The 24,023-nt window shown below is 47.6% G+C and overlaps 1 protein-coding gene across 1 annotated transcript in view; it reads left to right on the top strand.

The window, feature by feature from the left end:
- The first annotated feature begins 1,114 nt into the window (after nt 1-1,114).
- Nucleotides 1,115-24,023, top strand: part of LOC119400077 (uncharacterized) — a 371,601-nt gene continuing 348,692 nt past the window's right edge. Inside the window, exon 1 of the mRNA XM_037667008.2 lies at nt 1,115-1,687. Coding sequence (XP_037522936.1) covers nt 1,345-1,687 — 343 coding nt within the window. The 5' untranslated portion in view covers nt 1,115-1,344. The remainder of the gene's footprint in view (nt 1,688-24,023) is intronic.

The raw sequence follows: 24,023 nt of genomic DNA, 5'->3' as shown, positions 1-24,023 counted from the left end.
TACATATTTGTTGCCTGTATTTTGCTAGTAACTTACCTTCACTTATACGCATAGTAGATGATGCTGCTAAATGATGTGCAAATAAATAAATATGTGCTATTTGGCGTGTTGTTTAATGTCCTTTTGGTTGTTTGCTTTTCTCTTGATTTGCACTGATGCTACAATTGTTCTCTATTTCATCCTTAGATGATGCTTGTAATCAATTTTGTATGTGATTTGTACTTTTGTCAGTGTTTTGTATCGCCCACACTTGATTCCTGCCTAAAACCTGGCACCCAGGCTAGCAGTATTTTTCAACTAACTAACTAACTAACTAACTAACTAACTAACTAACTAACTAACTAACTAACTAACTAACTAACTAACTAACTAACTAACTAACTAACTAACTAACTAACTAACTAACTAACTAACTAACTAACTAACTAACTAACTACGATAACGCTATGTCTCCCAAATTTCAACAGCGGTCACAATAGCGTTACACGGAACAGAATTCTCTTAATTATGTCACTGGTGCAAAAATTTGAGCAGCTGCATATAGCTCCCAAAGGTCTCCCTGCCCCAGCGTCACTAATCTTGCAGCACCGCTAGGACCGGCTGAACCTTGCCGCATTTCTTCAAAAAACAAGTAACAAAAAAAATAAATAAATAAAGAAAGAAAGAAAGAAAGAAAGAAAGAAAGAAAGAAAGAAAGAAAGAAAGAAAGAAAGAAAGAAAGAAAGAAAGAAAGAAAGAAAGCTTAAATAAAAATCGACTAATATTCTAGGAACATTTTCAACCATTGCGTAATTCTAAACCGATCATTGTAATGCACGCTGCAAAAATGAACTTCATATTTCTTACCTATCTTCACTACCATAGTTTCATGGGCAAATAATGTCGACACGTTCGGTTATTGGACATATATAGCTGGTACGAGGAAAGTAAGCGGGCTAGTGCAGTTGTATCCGCACGCGGCTACGCCCGTTGAAAGGCAGCACGCTGACCCGACGCGTTGATATTGGTGGCGGCGGCAACGCATTATGTGCCGGCTCGCTCAAGGCGAAGACCTGCACGTTTTCTCCAGCGGCCGCGGCGCGTCGCCAGCTGACTCTCGCCGTCGGCCGCGACGCGAGGGCCTCCCCTCCTCGCCCGAGCGTCTGCCTCTCCCACCGGGGCTAGCCCAACCTGTCCTCAGCGGAGTGCAAGGCAGAAGGCGGCAGCAGAAGCGCGTCGAGCCGGTCGACGTGTGGCAGCGGCGGGAGCATCGAGAGCGTGCTGCGTGAAGATATTGTTGGTGCGCGCGCGAAGCAAGCGGCGGTGCTCGTTGGTGTGTTGACGTGCCATGTGATCGGTGCTGCGATGGCCCCGCGACCGGAGGACAGGCGCCGCTGCCTGCTGCTGGGCAACTGCCTGGTGGTGGTGTGTCGCCGGGTGGGCAGCGACGACGACCAGGATGAGGCGTCGGCCCAGGACAGGGCGGGCCCGCCCGGTTGGTCCCTGTTCCGTGGCTTCGTCCACGAAAACGCGCAATGCTTCTGGAACCAGTGCCTGGTGCAGAGCGTCGCCTGCCTGGAATATCGCGGCTACCTGATCCCTTCGACCATCTTCGTCTCCGGTAACGAGTACACACTCGAAGTGGTGCGCTCCGCCTGGTCCCGCCGGGTGCTGCGTCCGCCGGTCGGATACGAGATACAGAAACTCGGTGAGTCGCCAGCAGGGTCTGCGCAGGCATTTCCTGTCTTTTCGCTGCTGCCTTGAGCCCCATGAGTGTATCTCACACGAGAGACTCAATCGCCGTTGCAACCTGAGGGCCCCAACGGCTATCGAAGCTCTCTGCTGCTGCTTTTGTCTTCCTTTTTGTGTCGCTGCACAGCACTTGGCGGTTTTGTGTGCCTCCAAAACGGCGAGCCACAGCGGCAAAGCTCTTCTTTTCGCTTCTTTCTGTCTGCACGGCACAGCTGCCCCGAGCATGCGAGTGTCTCGCCCGCCGTACAGTGACTGCATGCGTGATCGCACTGTTCATGCCGAGTGCTTGAAGTTTTGAGCTCGTCTGGAAGTTTTGACATCCAGAGCCCTTGTCACTGCTGTATCTTGTAACGTGCTGGTTCGACCCTACCATTTCTGTGTGTATCACATAAACGCTTAAAAACTAAACAAATAGCTTTTAGATTTTGACCTTTCGCTGTCACGTAGTGAGCGTTGAGATACCTACGTAGCGAGAGTTGAGCTTGCGTGAGTTGAGATATGCGATGTCCACAGGTACAACACATGTCTATGCGCATGACATGCACCTCTCTGACTTAATGGGAGCCTGCCGAAGGGCTGTTCAGAGAAGAACAACCAATATCTAAGTATTTCACCCAGTTTGAATATTTTTTTTTGTTTAATTAGATCGCAAGCTCAATTGCGGCGCGGCAGTACAAGCAAAATCAAAATAGTCAGGAAGATAAAGACTTATACGAATTATCGCAAAATGCGGGTCACGGTGAATGGTAGGTGATTTCGGTCAGTGTTGACGGACAAAAACGATCAATGCTGCCTTCTTCTAGGCTGTTCAGTGACTTATTTAGCATCATGTCGCGCGATGAACGACGCCGCAGTAAACCGCTGCATAATGCCTCTCCAATATCCAACTCGCTCCGTCCGCGAGCGTTTTTATTTAGTAAACTCTCCCTTTTGGCACAATAACTGAAAAGCTGTTTAGAGATCTTAATCTTTCTGAACGGGAACATTTAACTCGGCTTCGCACGAATGACGCCCTTTAACAAGCTGGTTCTGGAACATAGTTCAGGACTGCGCCTACAAAACGTACTCTGTCATACAGGGTTTGCCAGAAACCTGCCACAAGGTTTCCGGAAACAAGACCTGCTCTTTGTTTTCAACTTTGTCCTTCTAAATATATTTATCTAACAGGACTATCAATTTAGTGCTAGCTAGCACATCTGGACCACGCGAACAGACACCTAACTGAACGTCTTGCATGTCAACTTCGCCAACACGCTCGGCTCAGGAGTACGCTGTGTCGAACGTATGCATACGCGGCGATTTCCGAGTACCGGTTTGATTCATTGCTCCAGTGCGCCGTGGAAAGAGGTGTGTAGAAGCGCACCTCGAAGAACTGGCTTTTACCTGTACTACGGTAGATCAAATGCGCGATGTGCGACCCACGCACTATACCATTACTGCGTGCTGCAAATGGCTGAATAGACGTATTGTACGCTTTTTCGGTTGAATTTAGACGTATATGCGGCAGTTCTCAGGCCGTGAGCTAACGTGCGCGAGTTTGTGAGCTTCCAGATGAATCTGATTGGATTGTTGCTGTTCGTAGTACGGGACTTACGATGAGTCATGCTGCTGCGATAACTTAATGATGTTGCCGCGAACATTGTCATTGAATCTCGGAGAGGATGGCATGCAACTTCAGATTCATGAAATACAATAAGCGATATGATACCGTATTAAATATATCTTCTGAACATCTGAGGCGAACATTCGATGGTACAATCTCCAAAACAGTACATGGCTTAGCTCGACCAGTGTTCACCATCGTTAAACTAGCTGTCTTTATCTGTTAGTTGAGTGTCTGCTGAGAGAACGACAGCGGAAGGAAATCCCGGTCTATATGGTTCATACACCGAGACAAGCCTCAAGACTGTTTTGGGGATGGTACATTGACTGCGTTATTTTTTCTTTCATTTATCACTTCTGCCGCCGTAAACCATGCACTCGCCGGAATATAGTGCGCATGCGCACTATATTCCGTTAGCGGGATTCACCCGTAGACGTATCGCAATAATATATAGGCTCACTATTTTGTTATCGTATACTCCTTTGTCAGCGTTAAGGCTATGCGTCGAAGTGTAAGGTTCTGATTTTGTGCCCGCGTATTATTTCCGTTCCTTACCCTTATGTATTACTGCTCGCAACGCGTGGACGTTGAATGCACTTGATAAGAAAAATGGGGAGAGGTGGACAGAGGGCAACGGCCACTTTCTGGCCGCTATATAAAGAATGAGCGCGATAAATTGTGTTTGCAGTTTATAATCGTTCCGCAGACTAGAAGTATGTTTCCGTTATCATCCGTTCCCTCCAAGCACATGCACAAACAGTGCAGCCCTGCTTCCGACTCCACCGCGCTATCAGTATTCGTACAGCAAATCCTAACACGGGCCGCAACAAGCCTGTAGTGTATACAATGTATAGAAGAATGGGAATTCAAGATTGTCCCGGTAATCGAAAACCCTTCAGTCGGAATGGAAGAAAAGCACTCCCTCCGCCACAAACGCCCCGCTCACGGCGCACTTGTGGTCCGTGCTCTGCTGGAGAAGACGAGCGGCGCGGCACGGTTCGTTGAAGGGTCATTCCAAGTGAAACGTCCCAGCCCAAAATTCGACCACCAGCGATTCTATTGATAAAATTTGAGCTAGAAGGTAACTTTATGAGAGTGATTTTAGTAAAGTATTTTCGATCAGAAAAATTATCTGGTCACGTGACGGCCCTTTGAATATTCCGGCGAGAAGGAAAAGTTGGGTGGGAATATATTATGCGCATTCACCGTTGAAACTGGGTACTATGGCACATTGCATATTAAACCATTCTATTGTCATTGTTCTTTCACGTGACGTCACAAATAAAACCATATATTAATTTTCCGGCTTAAATAGGCTTAGCAAAGAAGCAAGAAAACGTGCAAATTTAGACAATTTTAGTAAAACCGGCGGCAATGTTTCAGCCGCAAAAGTTTTGAGCTATTCTACCAGTCGACGTAGTATCTGCTAAAAATATTTTCAACCTTTGTAAAGAAGCGTTCATTGAGAAAAATGCATGCAAAGTTGATAAAAAATGACTTTTTCGGGAGATTCACTCGTAAATTAGGCATTGAGGCCCTCGAGATAAAAATATGTGAGAGGGTTCTTTATATGCTCTAATGTCTTCTCTTATGATGGGAAAATTTTTATTCCTGTAAATTTTGTTTAAGCGAAAAAATAATTTTTGATGTCCACAACCAATGTCACTGGTAGGCGCTGGCGAACGGAAGCGTTTTTCCGTGATTTTAGGTAAATTATTGTCAGTGATTCTTGGTTAGTTCTGCAGTTCATATTATTTTAGACCTTGTTAGCTTATGTGCACTGGTTTTGAGCATAGTCAGCCTTGTTCTATGTCTGTATTGACCACTGCGGGACCATGAGGCATCAGAAAGTAGATGGACGACAAGCTGCGCCCCTAAAGGGCTGTACACTTCAGAACCGTGAAAAGCTGGGCCGGTTGGTTCATGTTTAGGTGCGAGGAAACCAGCGAAGCTCAAAAACAAGGACGAAGAAGAAGGCACATTCAAGCACACACCATCGCCGGCACATTCAAGCACACACCGGCGATGGTGTGTGCTTGAATGTGCCTTCTTCTTCGTCCTTGTTTTTGAGGTTCGCTGGTTTCCTCGCACCTAAAAAAGGCTGTACACTTAAAACAGAAATAACGTTTTTGAACCTTTGCTACCATGAGGAGGACCACAACCTATCAGCAGAGTAGTACTTCTTTGCCACTTCACATGGCAAAAGCGCATACGACGATGTTTGCGGCCCACTGAAACATGTGGCAGTAAGAGCAAGTCTACGGAGCCCATATGGTGGTCAGATTCCGCCACCACGTGATTTGTTTGGCTGGACGAAAAGTAATGTAAAGGGTGTTACAGTGATTTGGGTGCCACATTTCACAATTCAAGAAAAGGGAACCCAGCTCACTCGGAGATTCACCATGGTGATCTCTGTCAAAGGAACCCGATAACTGTACCATTTCGAACCGTCTACTCCTTCAACACTGTCCGCGGCGGTGGTGTAGCGGTTGTAGCGGCTGCTGACCCGAAGGTCACGGGCTCAATCCCGGCCGCGGCGGTCGCGTTTCGATGGAGGCAAAATGCTAGAGGCCGTGTACTGTGTGATGTCAGTGCATGTTAAAGAACATCAGATGGTCGAAATTTCTGGAGCCCACCACTATGGCGTGCCTCATAATCATGACTTAGTTTTGGCACGTAAAACCCCAGATACAGTGATTACTCTTTCAGCACTTCATGTTGGGATTACATCATTCTCCAACACTCATGACCTCAAGAGAGAAAGCCGATGTGAATGACAAGGTAGCCTACTTTGACATTAATAATTAAGGTGTAGAAAATGCGACCAGAGGATGGCACATTAGAAAGCAAAAGGCCTGAACGACAAGAAATTTACGTTTTGATGCCATAATTTCCTTTTGCAAGTGTTGGTAAACAATGAAACGCTGTTCTTGTGCTAGTATGAACACCCGAGAGCAAAGAATCATGTGATTCACGCATCCGTGAGGCATAAAATGAAACAGAGTCAGCCAATAAATACCATTGCCAAACACTTATGCCCATGCTGTGCTCGTCTGCCTGACTTCCCCTAGTGCCAAAAAGCAAACTATGAAGCACAAAAGTAAGCGAGTTTCGATATACATATGCACTAATGCGAAACCACGCTGCCAGAGTTTGCTTGAAAAAACTAACGGAGTCCTCATGCAAGCCCAAACAATCACCGAGAGAAAGCACGCGTTCTGCTGTAAAGACAGACATCGGTAGGGCCTGCCAGTGTCATTGGTTGTGGACATCAAAAATTATTTTTTCGCTGTAAACAAAATTTACAGGAATAAAAATTTCCACATCATAAGAGAAGACGTTGGAGCATATAAAGAACCCTCTCACATATTTTTATCGCGAGGGCCTCAATGCTTAATTTACGAGTGAATCTCCCCAAGAAGTCATTTTTTATCAACTTTGCATGCATTTTTCTCAATAAACGCTTGCTTACAAAGGTTGAAAATATTTTTAGCAGATACTACGTCGACTGGTAAAATAGCTCAAAAACATTTGCGGCTGAAACATTGCCGCCGGTTTTACGAAAATTGTCTGAATTTGCACGTTTTCTTGCTTCTTTGCTAAGCCTATTTCAGCCGGAAAATAATATATGGTTTTATTTGTGACGTCACGTGAAAGAACAATGACAATAGAATGGTTTAATATGCAATGTGCCATTGTACCCAGTTTCAACGGTGAATGCGCATAATATATTCCCACCCAACTTTTCCTTCTCGCCGGAATATTCAAAGGGCCGTCACGTGACCAGATAATTTTTCTGATCGAAAATACTTTACTAAAATCACTCTCATAAAGTTACCTTCTAGCTCAAATTTTATCAATAGAATCGCTGGTGGTCGAATTTTGGGCTGGGACATTTCACTTGGAATGACCCTGAACGCGAACCGCGCGCGCGTACGGTCGCGGTGGGTCGGGTGGGTCCAACTCTCTTGACGGCGAGAGCTCCCAGCGCGCAGCCGGGACAAGCCGCTTTGGTGTGCGGGCCATGAATGGAAGCTGATGTGGAAGACAAGCGTCAGCAGAGTGCAACGCACGCAGGGATGGTGAAACGCTTCCTAATTCGTTGTTCCCAAGAGTGCTGAACGTTTGCCTTGCTCAACGCCAATAACAATGCCTCTTCGACCTTATGAGAGAAGAAGCTGCGCTAAGTGTAAATACTACAGTTTGTGTGTGTGTGTGTGTGTGTGTGTGTGTGTGTTCTTTCTTGTCTTGCTTGTTTGGCGGGAACAAGCACCACGACCCCTAATTTCTGCCTTGTCTTCGAAGTGCGGGTGCACTTGTAACAAGCCCCAAAGCCTCGCTTTTTCGAGCAATTAATTGTGCTCAGTGTACACACGTAATAATGGGTGGTGCTTCGCTGTACACACCGTCGTCGCGGAAGCTTCGTAACGCGGTCGCGCGGCACACTTACCACTGCGAGGCGGTGCGCTGCAGAGGCGCGGCGGTTGCTTGTCCACGCGCGTATTTAGGACCGTCGCGGCCCGCATATACGGTCGCCACATCGACGCCAAGAGCCGCGCGCCAGCAAGATGTGGCCCAGATGCGCTCTTGCTCACAGCAGGGTATTGCTGCCTTCTCACGAAGCGAAAAATAGTGCAGTTTAACTGCTCTGCCGTTCCCCGTACCTACAGCGAGTTATTTTTCACGGCCGCATTTTTAACTGGTCATCTGTCTCGCTTAAGATATCCGAAGACGGCCGTATTCGCGGATGCGTATTCTCCAAAACATCAAACATTTTTACGAGGTGTGACCCAGAATTTAGATGAGAGCGCCACGCCAGTGAGATGATCTCCGTGTCTAATCATTGCAAGTGCAGCATAGATAGGCGATTACATTAAAGAGTATACACTTATCTGTGTTTCAGCGTCGAACACTCGAAATCTCGTGTCAGAGTAGCCGGTAACGGTTCAATAGTTTGTACAGAAGCTGTGGGATAAACGGGAAACTAACGTTTGTTCATATCCTTAATGGAGTTTATACCCCCGGAGAAAAATAAATAAATGAAATAATAGTCAACTTGCCACCGGTGGGAGCCCTAGGAGCTCCATATGACGCGTGTGACACTTTACCCATTGAACTATACATATTGCGACGGTTACGTCCCCGTCCACTTTCTTGTGTACTTGTGTTATTATACGCATGTTAAACCTATAGCACTAAAAGCGTTACCCAGCATCCACTCACGACTATCATAACAGCAAATGTGTAACATATTTTCAAGCAGTGGTGATTCGTACTTAGTTTACGTCATCTTGTAGAAGCAATGTAACTGGGCAGTGTAGGGTAGAACCCCGTATGTGTCTTTATTGACCAGGCCCATGAACGTATTGCTTGCATACTGACACTAAACAGAGTCGATACTGATCTGTCAACTGCAGCTTCAGCATTTGTCGCTACCCGAAGTCGGACACTTATCGCTTGCTCGCAGTCTTCTGGTGCCGCAGAGTTCTGCGAAGCTCAATTGCCGCGAGTGGCTATTTGCTGGGCAAAGCCTTGCAGGCCTGACGTTTACGCTTCCACATTGTTTTCTCGAGCAATGGTGCTGTGCGTCTCCCAGCGTGGCTGAGTTTTGGCCTACGCAGAGACACCGTGTCGCGTCCTATACACCTCCTGGATATACTTTCGGCTCATTCTGTACCAGGCCCACCCGCGCACGCGTCGTAAATATACCCGCAGCGTTCGTTGCTCTTGAACTCGTGACCTCTGGGAGCCACCTTGACGTTATAAATGGTGGAAGGTTAATTGGAAGTGCCCATTACTCCTCTCGGGGTGACTAGGCCAGTCTTGCGGCTGCGAGAGGATTATGGCAGGGTCTCTGAGGCCACTTAAGATACGCTTGTCCGAAAGCTGTCTCTGCGTTCACCTTGTGTACGAATTTTTCCCCTTTACTTGCTGCGCGAAGGCACGTGTGTACTACGAAAATAACTGCTCATAGAGGCTTATAAATGGCCAGTGAACTATTTGCCAACGCCATTGGGCGGCGCACACCTGCTACTGTTCTAGCACGCGCTACCTCCGAACGTATATAAACCATTTAACCTCAAGTAAGCGCGTTTGAGAGCGTAATTATGATGGCAGTAATTGACCTTTAATTGTACACTTTTGGTCCTCCCGAAGGCCTCATTCACAGGCTTCCTCCACGTTTCGGTGGCGGTGTGATTTTAGCGCCGTGCATTTATACTGAATTGGAGCATTATACGTGCCTCCTGAGGTCAGCGTTCATTGTTTGGTCTTGCCGGCACTTCAATATCTGCTGATGGGACGACGCAAAACAACGCAACCTTTACGGGCGCACAAGAGGACCCGCTAATCAGGTGCTACTAAAGCAATAGCTTCTTTCTGTGTATCAACTTATCCTTTTACCAGGGCGGTCTCGTTGAGTTTCCTCTATGCATTTTACATACCTTTCAGTAAGGAAAAGCGTATAGTAGAGCAATGCGCCTGAATGGACAGATATTCTTTGTGCGCGCCCTTCCATATATGAAATCGTTGCTCTCCGCTCTGCTGTATTTCGCCTTTTTTTTTCCCACATCTTTCTGCCGCCTCGCAGGATTTCTTATAGCCCCAAATGTTTTCCTACGTACTATACTTAAAGAAGAGTCTGGGGCCTCAGTCTAAGCGACTTTCTCACATGTGCGCTGTCACAGCTAGGCACACAATGATCTAGAATGCTATAGTTCACTGCATACCTTATGTAGCAATGCCGGGATGCAAAAAAAAAAGGGGGGGGGGGCATTTAGCTTAAAACAGGGCCGCGGCTGCGCGAAGACGGCGAGCAAACATCTTGAATGAAGAAACAGCGCGAACGTAACACGGACAAGTAACGAAACGACGAAACGCAAAGCGCTGTGTTTGTCGTTTCCTTACTTGTCTGTGTTTCTTCCGCGCGCTTTATTATACCGCATACGGCAAATACGTGGGTTAAGAATATCCACTGAAGCCATTTGCTAATGCTATTTGTTTATTGCGAACAATCATACGTGAAGCTCAAACATAAGATGCAGAGGAATGACCGGAAAGCGTGTTTGTATGACACTCACTTTAGTACTTCCAGTTCGGCCCTTCGTGGAAAAGTTCATGAAATATCCCCCATGGAAGTGGAGAATATTTGAATCGGGGACCTCTGCGTGTAGTAAATAGCAGAACTGACGCCTTCAGTCCACGTTAAACTATTTCTTTCTTCCTCACTCCCTTCATCAGCCAATGAAATTACAGTGAAAACGACTGCTGTTGTTTACATTGCCATAAAAAAATCACATGTGTCCTCGTGGCTCAAAGGCAGAACATATACATATGCTACGAATGATTGGTAGTGCGAATTGCGGATGTACATCTCTCTTCTGTTGCGTAAATACGCTGCTCATCTCTGTCAGTGCATTTGTTTGCCACAAGCTGTCTGTGGAGGTGTCATTTCCTCTTGAACAAAAATGGTCCTCATTTTTTTTTTCTCCTTTGTGGCATCACCGCGGCCATAGCGACGTCGCTCATCTTAACCCAGCAATTACGAGAGTACGTCTTTGTTTAAATTTTCATTGATTTATTTATGTTCGACAGCTCACCTCATGCACAAGAAAAAATATCCCTTAAACTGCTCTCCGGTTCGCGAGGATCCGAACATGCATTTCATGTTCGTCGCGTTATATGCACCACCGACGTAACATGAAATGGACTATACGCTTATACTCCGTAGTGACATGTCGCTAAACAGTTTTCACCGCCATGAAATTGACTTTTTTTTTTTACTTTACAATTAATACCTTATTGTCGTATACTCCTGGCTCACGAAGCACCATGGCGCCATTGCTTTTCGACAAATAACAATTTCTTCAAGATTACATTGCGAATGACGCATTTGGTTTTGAACTATTTAGGCTTAATCATCTCGGCGGTAATGTTAACCAACGTCTTCTGCTTTGCCTGTGATTAGCACTAGTCTCCTTTTCTATTTAAAAGTAATTTAAGTTGAATACGCTCCTCACCCATTCAAGCTTTCTTAGTAATATTGATATTATTATTACTTCGAGGCGAATGCAATATTTGTGTTGGTAAATGGCGCTTACTAGGTAAAACTTGTATTAACGAAGTAGTTCGTTCGCTAAAGCGATTCCTTAAGCAACAGGAGCCAGACAGTTGCGATAACTTCAATAAAATTATATAGAGAACGTGGTCTGTTGAGTTACAACAAGTCTTTCAAAATAAAAAAAAGATTGGTAAGAGACTGTCGTGAGCGACCGGCTGGGCTTTCGCTAATAACACTAGCTACAGCGAATGACTACTATTCATTCTTAGAAACCACTCCAACGTATACGAAGTGCTTCGGGAATATACGGTTTTGGTCACAGAGTGATTTGCAATGGGAGAACTTCCGCTGACTACTGTTTTCGTTGATGGCGTTTGACACACGCATAACCGAAACACACGTGGTACAGTATGGTATGGAGTTCTGCATTCCAAAGCCACACAATTACGGGCGCCGCGTGATCAGAGTATCCTGGTTGATTTCGACCAGATCCCGTGTATTTTTAACTGACACCTGTAGTCTCCTCAAGCGGGGATTACGCGTACTCCTTTTACCAAAATACAGCTGCTATGAACGGAAATCAAATCCGCGACCACGTGCGTGCATATATGTATAAGCAGAACAAATCCACGGGCGTTGTTCAGTCGCGGTGGCCCTCGCGTGGGACACAAAGCATTGCGGCGGGATCAACTTCGCGTCGTCTAATCTGAAGAATAGGGTCAGTGGGGTTCTCCCATTGACGAGGTTGACTCTAATGACATGAACTGCAATACTATAGCGTGATCAATACGCGTTCATGGTTGTGGTGGACGCAGTGGGCGCCAGTGTTAATGCCTGAACGGATCGCTTTACCGGTGCGCTTAGCACTACTTCCTCTGTACACAGGGAGACAGACTGTCTCGATGCGATAGGCTGTTCCAGCTATTCTGCATTGCGATTACGCGATTACGTGCAACACGCGCAACTCTTAGTTCTCTCTGTGTTCAATTCAAGCTGTACATGGTTGAACACGTGAAACCGAAAGACGCGTTTTTGAAGACAATTTATTTCTGGGCCTGTTTCAGCACATTCTGTAATAACTGACCGAATTCAACTGCCGTATTTATTCATACTATGCCAGCAGTGTCGGCGGTCCGTTGTTGTAACATCGACATTGTCGTCATTCTTTCCCACTCCAATGATTAGGTTGCCTACCAATTATTTCCACGTATAGCTTTAAAAAATATTACCGCCCAAGCGCTCCGTACAGATGGTGAACGAGCGAAGCTAAAACGTGCGGTGCTGGTGTTTATCGCGAGCAGGCGTCTGTCGGACTGTCTTCTGCTTTTGATTTCTCTATCACCACGTTTAAGAGATGCGTGCTTCAAACTTTGGTGACGTTAGCTGAAAGTATGTGAAGAACTCCTAAATGATTTTACGGGCAGCGATTCGTGGTGTTGCGGGTATCACCCCTATAGCTAATGCTGTCAAAGCCCGGAGAGATACTATATAGTGCAAGCGCGGAGACCTGTCGAGGCAGCGTCTGCTAGCACTGCTTCCTTATTATAGTTTCTGCGAACTCACGGACCACCACGTTTGCCTACATTTTAGCCATATACAACTTATCTGTAAATAAAAATGATATGGGGGGGCGAGGGGGTGGGATTCCACCCGTGCTTCCTGGCCCACTTTGCTCATCGACCACCGCGGCGGCGGGCTTGCGTGTCCCAAAACGAGTGCGTGTCGTCATTGTCACCACGTCACTCAGTCAGTCAATCAGTCAGTCCATACGTGGACAGAAACGGCTGGCCAATAAGTGGGCTCACCACCGCCGCGGCAGCGGCCGGCTGGCCAGCCGCCATACGACAAGCTTCAACACGCGGCGGCAACCTGTTCTGCCGCCGCCGCTTCCAAATGGATCCCACGAGCAGAACGAAAAAGCACGGCTCTCGGACAACGCCACCGCGGGAGGGGACGCCCGCGGGCAGGTATGAAATAAAAGCAATCGCGCGAAGGAAAGAAAGAAAACAAAATCAGGCCCGTTCTGCTGGCTGCCTCCCGCCGGCTGCCGTCCGGAGGAGCCGACCTTCGAGGGCCAAGTACAAGGGCACATCGCCGACGGCGGCGGCGGTAGTGGCAGACATGGTGTTCTGTCGACGGAAGTGTGACGTAGCATTTATCATACGCGTACGCACTCGGACTGCACTACATTTTTGGTGGTCACATGTCACGTGCAGGTAACGTATTTGCTTACACGTGGCATTGACGGTGATCATGAGCCTTCACATATGGCATGTGAGTGGGTTTGGGCCAAGAATCCGGTGGTCTGTACGCGCGAATAAAAGAGGCACGGGACGAACGAAGAACAGGAGCAATGTAAACTACAGGAACAGATCGGTCTATTGCGTAATTAAGAAGTCAGCTCAGGTACATGCGCTTAAAATTAGAAGAAATGAAAGCAATGTTCTCTGAACTACTTTATGTGCTGGAATAATGTTGTTATTATTATAAATAGTAGTAGTAATTAAGGAGAACGGGAGTCAGCGTGGTAAACATTCTGCAGCTTGGAGCGTAATCACCCAGAGCGTCGTATGCATGCCAGCGGCTAACGTGTATAATGGCGAGGCACCGAGAGAGAATAACGTCAAAGCACTTGAAATCTTCATGCTTGTTGTGATTTGCTTACTGACTTATTTCGTTGTTTGTCAAGCTGTTCCCTCCATGGTCTTTTTTTTTTACTTTCTTCTCTTTCTCTCTTAGTTTTCGGTTGTGTAGTTTCGCATAGCCCGTTTTCTTCATGGCAGCCTAGCATATTTTCCAACTACTGTAACAAAAACAACAACAACAACAACAACAACAACAACAACAACAACAACAACAACAACAACAACAACAACAACAATGCGAAATGAGAGAAAAAAAAAAGAACGAGAGAAGTGCCAAAACCACGCTATGATTATGAGACAAGCTGTACATAGTGTGGGACTCCTGATAGATTTCAGGTTATTTTGACGTGCACCTAAACCTAAGCGCGCGTGTATTCTTTAAGTTTAGCCCCAATCAGCACTGCCCCAATCGAAGTGCGGCCGCCGCGGCGGGGAATCGAACCCGCGCCCTCGAGCTTGGCAGCGCGACACCTTAAGTGCTAAGCTACCGTGGGGGATAAGAGCGGAAACAAAATAGTAATGAATAGAAAAGGCAAATGTAAGAAGAGGCATTCATTACGGATATGAGTGACATAAAGCATTTCCTTATGCATTTTTATAAGCAGTGCAGTAGTTGTTTGCAGCTCAGTGCAACACTGCAAACCTATGCGCTATTGCGAAATATCTTGTATGTGTGACCGCCGCCGTGTCTTCTGGGTCATCTATATCCTCACTGATTATCAGCCCAGAGAGGCATATCTCGGGGACGTCCTCAGTATAGAACGTTTCTAATGCGTCGGCACTGCACGTTTGCTCGTCATTGTTGACGCTGGCATAGCTATTAATGTTCACAGGTGCACCACGATCCTCTCGTGTATATACCTACAGCAGAGTTGCCTGTTCGAAGTCTGCCGGTGCGGACTGCTCCTGAACTCGGACGTCACCGGCGATGGTCAAAATACGGCTCAGCCAAATTAGCGATCAGGGCTGAATTAATTACCTATATAGGTCTGAATGAAGGAAAGGGAATTTTAAGGGCTTGTTTTTCTTTGCTAGACACAGCATTAATTACCAAGAAAGCCAAGGAAAGTATAGGGGATATTATTTATAGTAATTGTGATATAAATGAGAAGAAATGGAAGTGGACGAAAAGATAACTTGCCGCCGGCAGGGACCGAACCTGCGACCTTCGAATAACGCGTCCGATGCTCTACCACTGAGCTACGGCGGCGGTCATCCCCCTGTCCACTTTATGGGGTATACATGACCATTTAAAGGGGTGGTGCCATCAAATTTCGAGGCTATAAAAATCCTGTTGTGGGCTTCCTCTGTAGGCAAGGACACTCAACACGAAGAGTCGGATACAGCAAACTTGTAATATATATTTTAATTCCCTTCCAAAGAGTGCCTAAATGCTCGTTCGCTCGATCGAGACCCATCGCTAGCACGCCTAACACTGACGTCACCCTATGGGAAGCGCAACGAAAGTTTTAGTGACGTCACACCAGATTAGAGTGATCAGGGCGCATAGCAGTAACACTCGGGAAGGCAGGCGCCAGACGCCTACAGCGCAACGAGGCAAAGGGCAAAATATGTAATGTGTTGCTTCCATGGAAGCCCTTCCAACGGGCCCGCGACGCAGCAGAAAGACTTGGTCTTTCTGTTCCGACGCGGGAGCGGCCCGCAACGTGCTAGAGAGCGCGTTCTGAGGGACCAAAATAAAGGTTATCCATCCATCCATCTAGCCATGGAAACCATAGCTGTCATGAAAAATACGCTGTCTGAATGGGACAATTATAACACAATTACAACCTAACCTCTGAAAACGTCAGTCATTGCCACTTACTAGTCGATATGAGCTCTCCGTCAATTGAACATGCTGCTGAACCTCATCGACGGCGTCCGGCATGGCCTGCTGGCATCGCTGGCCAGGGGATCGAAAATAAAATGATCTTCTGGGTTTTCAACGGAGCCGCCTACGTCGTCCTCCTCGCTGCTTCCAGGAAAGAGAAAAGACGATGTCCTCATTTGGGTCGGATGCAGATGCAGAATCGCGGCTGCTGCAGCTAGCCATGGCAACTGCCGGCGCGTCTGACTTGCTGCTGCTTGTGCGGCACGTGTGTGCGAGAGCAGACGACTCAGCATCACGTGCGCCACAGCCTTGTGTGCTCACGTGACCAAGCTTCCTATACTCAGACGTCACTGTCCATCTCGGCGCCCAGAAACCGAAACCGAAAGTTGTTCACATAAATAAGGCAATATTAAATTATTTAGCGAGAATACATGAATCTTGGTGCGTGTATCACGCTGCCTGGAGCTATGCGAAACGTTTGCAGCAACAAATTTGGTGGCACCACCCCTTTAAACCTAGGTGTTAGTCAGCGCCGCTATAGTAGCCATGACAGCGAGTGGTGGAACACGCTTTTTCTGCTTGCTGGCGTCAAGTACTTCGGGACGCCAGCAGGCAGAAAAAGAGTGTCGTGCATCAACTATCTGGTCACTTAATTTCGCTCATGCAGAACAAACCATGCTACCTGAATTTATAGGTCAGCAAATAAATATTTCGATGCTGCCGATGTTTGGACGTTAAGCGAAATGCTCCTTCGAATGCCCGCGGTCTGCCTTTAACTATATGGCGAGGACGCACACGAGGAAAGGACGAACACAACGTATTCCACGCAGCCACGCGTGAAGGACGTGGGTCCTGCTTTTAATACGGGGGAAATGCCTCCTCAAGCAGAGCGGGGGCTGACGACGACCGTCCGGAAGAAGGCTTCTGGCGACCGCGCGGCGCAGCAGGTGCTAAAGTCGAGCAGCAGCTAGAGCACGGTCGAAACAAGACACTGAGAGCGACAAACTCCTTCCGCGGTAATCGCTTATCACCGCCAGCTGAACGCACAACCGGTCACAACCTCATAACGCGCCACGAAGTAAACCAGCCGCGGACAGTGGGCAGAAAGGAGGAATTGCCGCGTGTGCGTACGTGCTCGCATATATATACATATATATATATATATATATATATATTATATATATATATATATATATATATATATATATATATATCTATATATATATATATATATATATATGGAGACGCACGCCGGCGTCACGAAGTGTCCCTGCGGTGCACGCTTACGCTCGTCGCCCAGCACAAAACTGCGGGGAGCGCGCGTGCGGCCGCAGCAGGAAGAGAAGCCAACCTCGTGGACGCGGGATACCGTGTTTACTCGGATGCAACAGCGGGGGTGCACACGCATCTCAGAGTATGTATGCCGTAAGAAAAGAAGCTCGACCCCTGTTTTATGTATGTACGACGAAGGCACGACCCATTGTCGCGATCTGACGGCTGTCTGGCACCGCCGGTCCATGGGATCGCTTCACGTAGCTTTTTATGTACCTCGCGGCTCACTCATGTTCCCGAAAGCAGCTGCCTCATCATGGTTGCCCTTGTTCATCGTCGGTGATGTAGAAAGAAGAGACGCGTTGGTTAGCCCGGTCGTAGGCGTTAATTAAGCACAGGGTTGCTCATCTTACCGGATGAGCGATATGTCACTAAGGCAAAGGACGTTGGAGCTCCAAGCTCGATGTCCATCACACGCTCTCGTTATAAATTCTCTTTTTTCCCCCTTATATTTAACGCTTCCGTTACGTTCGTTGGTTTGCTTCTCGAGGGGGTGCTACAGGTTTAATATAAAAAAAAATGTTGAGAAAGGACATCGGAAGCACGATTGCGAAAGAGCTTTCGGCAATCTGTGGGCACCTGTGACGCGTAATGAAACACCCTTTTTCTATCATATTTCTGTGTTGTTTTTTTTCTTTCTTGCACTTAAAGGCAGTGGAAGCGGGAAAACAAGATTGTCCAGCTTCGCAGAGTGCACTACATACTAATTTTAAGGCGATGCGAGACACTCCTTTTTGTACGGTATGAGTTCTAGCTATTTTGTTTAAGCATTTGTTAATGTACGCGTGACAGGCCAACAGCTGCGAGAACTACTCGATAGCGCAGGAATGGCGCAAATCGACGTCTGCGAGTGCGAGCAACCACACACTATAAATGGCATTTTTTTCCCTCTTTTTTTTTACTTTTGTGCAGAGAGCGCGCACCGCGTTGTCGAGGAAAACAATAAAGAAAACACGCTCTCTGCAACAGGTAGCTGGGGTACTCGTTGTGTTTCACTTGCCGTCAAAACACACATACCTGGCAAAACACGTGTCGCAAAAAGCAAACAGAATATTAACAATAGCCACCGCGTTTTGACATGCGCAGCGTGAAAGACATCAGTCCCGGTGCGCTTTCGAGACTGTAGGGCTGAATTCAACTTCTATTATTTAACAGAAACAACAGACTTTGTGCAGCAGTGGCCGCTGTGGTAATCCACGCTCACTCGCGACATTACTCCTGATATGCGTGGTATATGCATACACCAATTCGCCGAGTTCGTGAAAGCAGCCAGCACTGCGCGGATTAAAACTGTGTTCGTCAAAAAGGACATGCTTTCGTGTGATTTCCTCATGTAAATAATTGGTGGAACTTCAGACAGCCCAAAAATCGTCCCTTGTATTCGAACGACTACGGTACATGCAGGGAAGCAGCAGAGGCACCATCCGGCGTATCCGGGACATCCGTCTCGTGCCTGCCAGGGCGCATTGTGTGGGCTACGGCGTCACGAGAGAAACGTCTCATCCCGCACACTCGCGTGCATCTCGCCGGCTGCTCGCTTGTAGGTCGCGACGAACACGTAGCGCGGCATCGGCAGATCGATTTGTAGTCGAAAAAGGTGGGCGGACTCGGTACACGCTTCGTGTTGGTGGATGATCTTGCTACGTGCTGCTGCTGCTGCTGCAGAGGACTCATTATGCATGTCCGGGGCTTGCTGAACAGTTTGTACGAGATCGGCGGTTGTAGGCAGCATACGGTTACCATAGACTCTTCTACAAGTTCGGAAGTATATCCGCAAAGACTACAATGGGATGATAAACGGTCAGGTTGTGTGCTTTGTTTCTCGAATCGTCGCACCACCAAAAGGGCGGGGGAAGGCCCGCGGCTCTGAGCGAACCAAATATTGCCCGTATGAGGATTACTCGGGATTAACGGGCGTATTTTGCCGTGCAAAAGCTGTGCGTGAGAATCGATGAGAGATGTCATGTGTGAGGGATTTTTCTAGTGCGCTGTCCACACTACATCGCTGTTTGTTGTTTTGTCGTTTGTTGCGCGTGTGTACAACTTATGCACATCTAATTTTCTACTATTATTTCTGATTTGTATTTTAACCGGCGATACAGCGTGATGGAGCATCGGGACTGTATATAGGTTGCTTTGCTACGTTGGGAGACACAAAGGACACGGCGCATTGTGTTTTTGCACGCGCCACAGCCAAATTGAAGGGGTACGTGGATGTAGATGCGTGTACCGTATGGTAAATGCGTGAACGAAATACGTTGACTGATTATTTATCCAAAATCGGCAGTCGACCGATCACTGAAACCACAATGCACGCAGGCAGTTATACCAGACCACAAGTCTACAGTTGCAGAGAAATTGGCGCATTACTTGCATCCCTGCAGGCACATGCACTAGGCTTTCAAGAAACTCTGGGCTTTTACGTGCCGAAACAACGATACGATTATGAGGCATATGTCGTAGAGGGGGACTCTGGGTTAATTTTTTACCGCCTGGGGTTCTTAAACGCGCATCTAAATCTAAGTGCATGGGTGTTCTTGTACTTCGCCAACATCTACATGCGGCCGCCCTGGCCGGAAATCGATCCCCCTACTCGACATTCCGCCTGCGCGACAACTTAGCCGCGGCGGATAGCACGAGGCTTAACTCGGGGTTGTGAAATGTGCATCAGACAGGCTATTCATTCACGCGCTAAGTGCACATCATCCCCAAGCATAACCTGCCCTCTCGTATTCCCTTTACATGCTGGCGCAGAGAAACGGGCATAAAGTGTCAGCCTCCGGCTGTTGGTTCTTTGCCAACGTCTCTGTCTCTTGTCACATCACTTGGCGTACATCGATACGTCTTCATCGATACAATTCATTAGGTTGTGTCTAACGCAGAAACGAGCCCCTCGAACAATTCCACTTCTTTCGTCCTTTCATCGATACGTCTTGTTATATATAGCGCACGTCGCCTGTTGCGGGCGGGGTAATTGCAATATAAGTGAATAGGCAGTTTATTGTTCGGTGTCCTGACTTTATGTATGTTCGTGCGTGCGTTTGTATGTGCGCGTGTATATATACGCCAGAAAAACTGAAAAATTCCGGGGGGGGGGGTTGAACCCCCCCCCCCCCCCCCCCCCCCCTGGCTACGCCCCTGCTCCCGAGGTCTCAGACGATTAAGGGAGCGAGTGTGACATCACCGCGAAGGCGGAGCGTGCCATGCGGATCGACGGGCTCCATCAGCACTCCTCTCGACGGCGAATTGCTTCAAACATCGGACGACGCGTTCATACCTGTTGCCTGCCGCGCCGGCGAGCGTTCCTGGGCCCCGGCAGTGTGCCGCGCAGAAAAAAAAAAAGAAAAAAAAAACCCCGTCACCTCGTTGGAGAGCGTGGAGAGCGGCGCTCCCGTCCACCCGGCCGCATCTCCGGGGTTCGCCAGTGACAAGGCATACGAGGAGGAGGGCCTCGTGCGTGGCCGTCATCGGGGCCCGTCAACGGGTCCTCGACCCGCGTCCAGCAGATTGCTTCTCGTTGTGCTCGCCGAAGGAAGGGCACCACTGACACCGTCCAGAAAGCGCCGCCAAGCGGGGCCCTGGAAATTCCGCTTGCGAGACGCTCGTGGGCGCCGGCGGGGCCGATATCCTCGGCGGCGCAGTTCCATGCATCGGCTGTCCGAAGGACGGGTCTACCAAGTTTCTCGAAGGAACGTCTGTCATCATTTTTTTGCTGTATTGGCCCTCGAGGCTGTGCCGTCAATGCACTCTCTAAAATGTAGGAGTGTTTAGTGCGAGGGGTGTCGATTAGGAAACTAGATCAAGAAAAACAATAATACAAAATCAATGTGGGGCAGGCCTGGTTTGGTGTCGTACGATCCGTTAAGTATATAAACGGCACCGCTCGCAGCGTCGCGAAAATATTCCGATAAAGGTGACGTTGTAAAGATTTGCGCTGCGCGTGTGTCAGAGATAATGGGGACGAAATGAATCGTTGGACTGCTTTCGGCAGAATGAGGCCTCGAAGCAGAAATCGTACAAGTTGCGCTGTCTTGTATTAATTCATGTTCGCGCGAGGAAACTTGAGATGGGTGGAAAGCTTAACATACGGGCCAAATTTGCGTTAACACGCGTGGCGTCCCGTAGTTGGAGGCATGAATTACCCTTAGCATGCGCTATAGCTCTGTGAAATTGGTTCAAGTATTCCAGCTCTCGTATTTGTCAGACATGTTCGTGAGGAGCGCTGGTACAGCCAGCAGCGCAGCCAGAAATTTTTTTCGGGGGTGGGCGATTCACCCATACTTTTTGTACGTGCGTGCGTATACATACACATATGTTCGTATATATGCATGTTGTATACATATATTCGTACGTATATACGTACACATGCAAAATTGAAAATTTTCAGGGGGGGGGGAGGTTGAACCCCCAACCCTGCCCACCCTGGCTACGCCCCTGCGTACAGCTACGACGTAAACAATGCTTGTTTTGCATAATATATTGCAGTTGGATGGGAGTCGTTTAGCTTTTAAGTAATGTCAACTCCCGTGAAGTCATTAATGCGGAACCCTTGCTGCTTTTATAGTTGTCATTATTCTGCGTGTGAAAATTCTGTCGCGGGTGCATGTTCACAAATTCCTCTCTTGCAGTTTCTTTCAAAACGTGTATATCATTGCCTTAAGCGAACGCCAACAGTAATCCATTTAAGAGTGGTAAATCAGTCTTTGAGAACTCTATTGTGGTTAATATCGCCATCATATGTTCTTATGAGAATGTATGTCAAAGTTACATTTTCGAATTTCGCGCCGGAGCTTCGGTAGCTGAATGTCAGTTCGACGTCACGGATTTCAAAGCCCCCTTTTTTTTCTCGTATGTTGGCGATACTGGCTTCATACAATTTCACGAAGTTTGCTCTAAGAGTTCGAGGCTTCCTTAAAACACGTACGTAATTCATTTTTAGCGACAAATAATTAAATAATTACGCAGGCCCTAACAGACCTATGAAGTCACTGCGAGTTGGTATCGTCTCGCTTACCAAGCGCCTTCTCGCGGCAAGAGTGGTGTTTTTTGTATTGTGAAAAGGTAGCTTACTAATACGAGAAAAATCATTTTGCTGAACCGAAGAGCCCATCCTTGCGCGGACTGTGTTCACTTTGAAGTATCTGTAGATATCGCCGTTAAAGTACTTTCGGATGTCTCGGTACGATTCGTAAGTATGAAAATCGACCTAAACGCGCTGTTATCGTGGCTGAGCACCGTCGAAAATTGGACGTTCACAAAGCAAAACGGTGCCACTATAGGAAATGGTAAGAAAGTCCCTATTATATTCCAATGACAGGAAGCGAATAATGACCATTACGTTGGCAGTGCACTTGTCAATGTCCTTGCCGCCGCGATAATTGTATACTTTTTTTTTACGATACGCCCACAGACGTAGAAGTGAAAGAAAAACTCACACCTTCGTATGTGTGACATAAATTTGACCTCGAAAAGTTGACGTTATAGAAGTATTGACTCGAAAAGGTGGCGAATCCAGTTCTATTCAGTCATTCGAATCACAGCATGCTTTAATTTTATCTGCCGTGCAAGTGCGTGATACTTTTGTACTTTACAAGGCGACGTTTCCTCTTCTATTTCTTACGAAATAAAATGAAACTTTACGCAGTCATGCGAAACATTCCCGCCATTAATGTCTTGGTCAAATTAGCACTGCACGCAAGTTGAGTTGGCTTTTGGCTACGTGTCCACGCGTACCTGTGCCGCATGCCCTTTTGCTGCATAACGCTGCACAGAACAGGCGGCGCGGCGCGGTTCCGACGCAGGCATGTCGTCTTGCAAGATCCGCTCTCTTGGGGGTCACTATGCTACACAGCGTCAGCGTGGATGCTCTTGCGCGCACTGTTCCTCTTCCCAGAAGCCGCTTTCGTATAAGCGAACGCACGGGCTACGCCTCGTGTTCGAAGGAAGACCACGAGCGAGGCAATGAGATTGCGGCCGCTTACTGAAAGGCCCATAAGAGAAGGTGCCTTTGATACCCGCTGCTGATACGTATACATACATAACAAAACCACTGGAAAGGCGCATTGCTGATCACAGTGCACATGGTGTCGAGAGGCGACCGCGGCTGCTTTCTGCTTAGATATTATTACTCCTGCACTCAAGTTAAATAGAGTGTTAACCTCCGAATGAGCGCGCACGCATTCTCTTCTATGTTGACATAACAGATAAAATGTAGTATTGCTCCTTTCAGACATGCGCTCCTTTGGAAGCTTCCGCTCAACACCGTTAAAGTACTTTCAATAGAAATTCTATGAACGATATTTTTATAAGTTTTATATAAGGAAAATAAGCACAGAGAAGAATATACGAACGAACGAAGTTGTCCGGCGTGCGCACAGGTTTCACGATCTCATGCAACTGAGATGGCTGAAGGGGGAAAGAAATGCAAATGTGAGGCACGGACAGAGCGGCCCTCTTAAAAATGGGCGGAAGGAGTGAGCACATGCTTTCGCAGTGTACGTATGCGCATGCGTATACTGCGCACTGCTCGCACCGCCGCACCGGCCGTAACACGGCGGTCTCGCAGGAGTACGAAAATAACGGAGACAAAGAAATATTATGGCACGTGTATTTGGAACGGAGAAATACTCGCTGTGCATAATAAAAAGGCCGAGCGGCGCACAGAAGCGGACTTGTATATAGTACAACTCCGTGCACCGAGTGCTCGGGCCGGAGAAATATAAAGCGCGCGCGCGCGCGCATTTATAGCGTGCTGCGAGAGATGCAGCCGTGATCGTGTCAGCGGGTCTCGGGGAGGAGCCGGTCGGTCGGCCAGGAATGCTC

This window comes from Rhipicephalus sanguineus, chromosome 1 (assembly GCF_013339695.2).
Source record: "Rhipicephalus sanguineus isolate Rsan-2018 chromosome 1, BIME_Rsan_1.4, whole genome shotgun sequence".
In the NCBI taxonomy this organism is placed as follows: Eukaryota; Metazoa; Arthropoda; class Arachnida; order Ixodida; family Ixodidae; genus Rhipicephalus; species Rhipicephalus sanguineus.
Note: the sequence above shows the minus strand (reverse complement) of the source record. Positions and strands in the feature narration are given on the sequence as shown.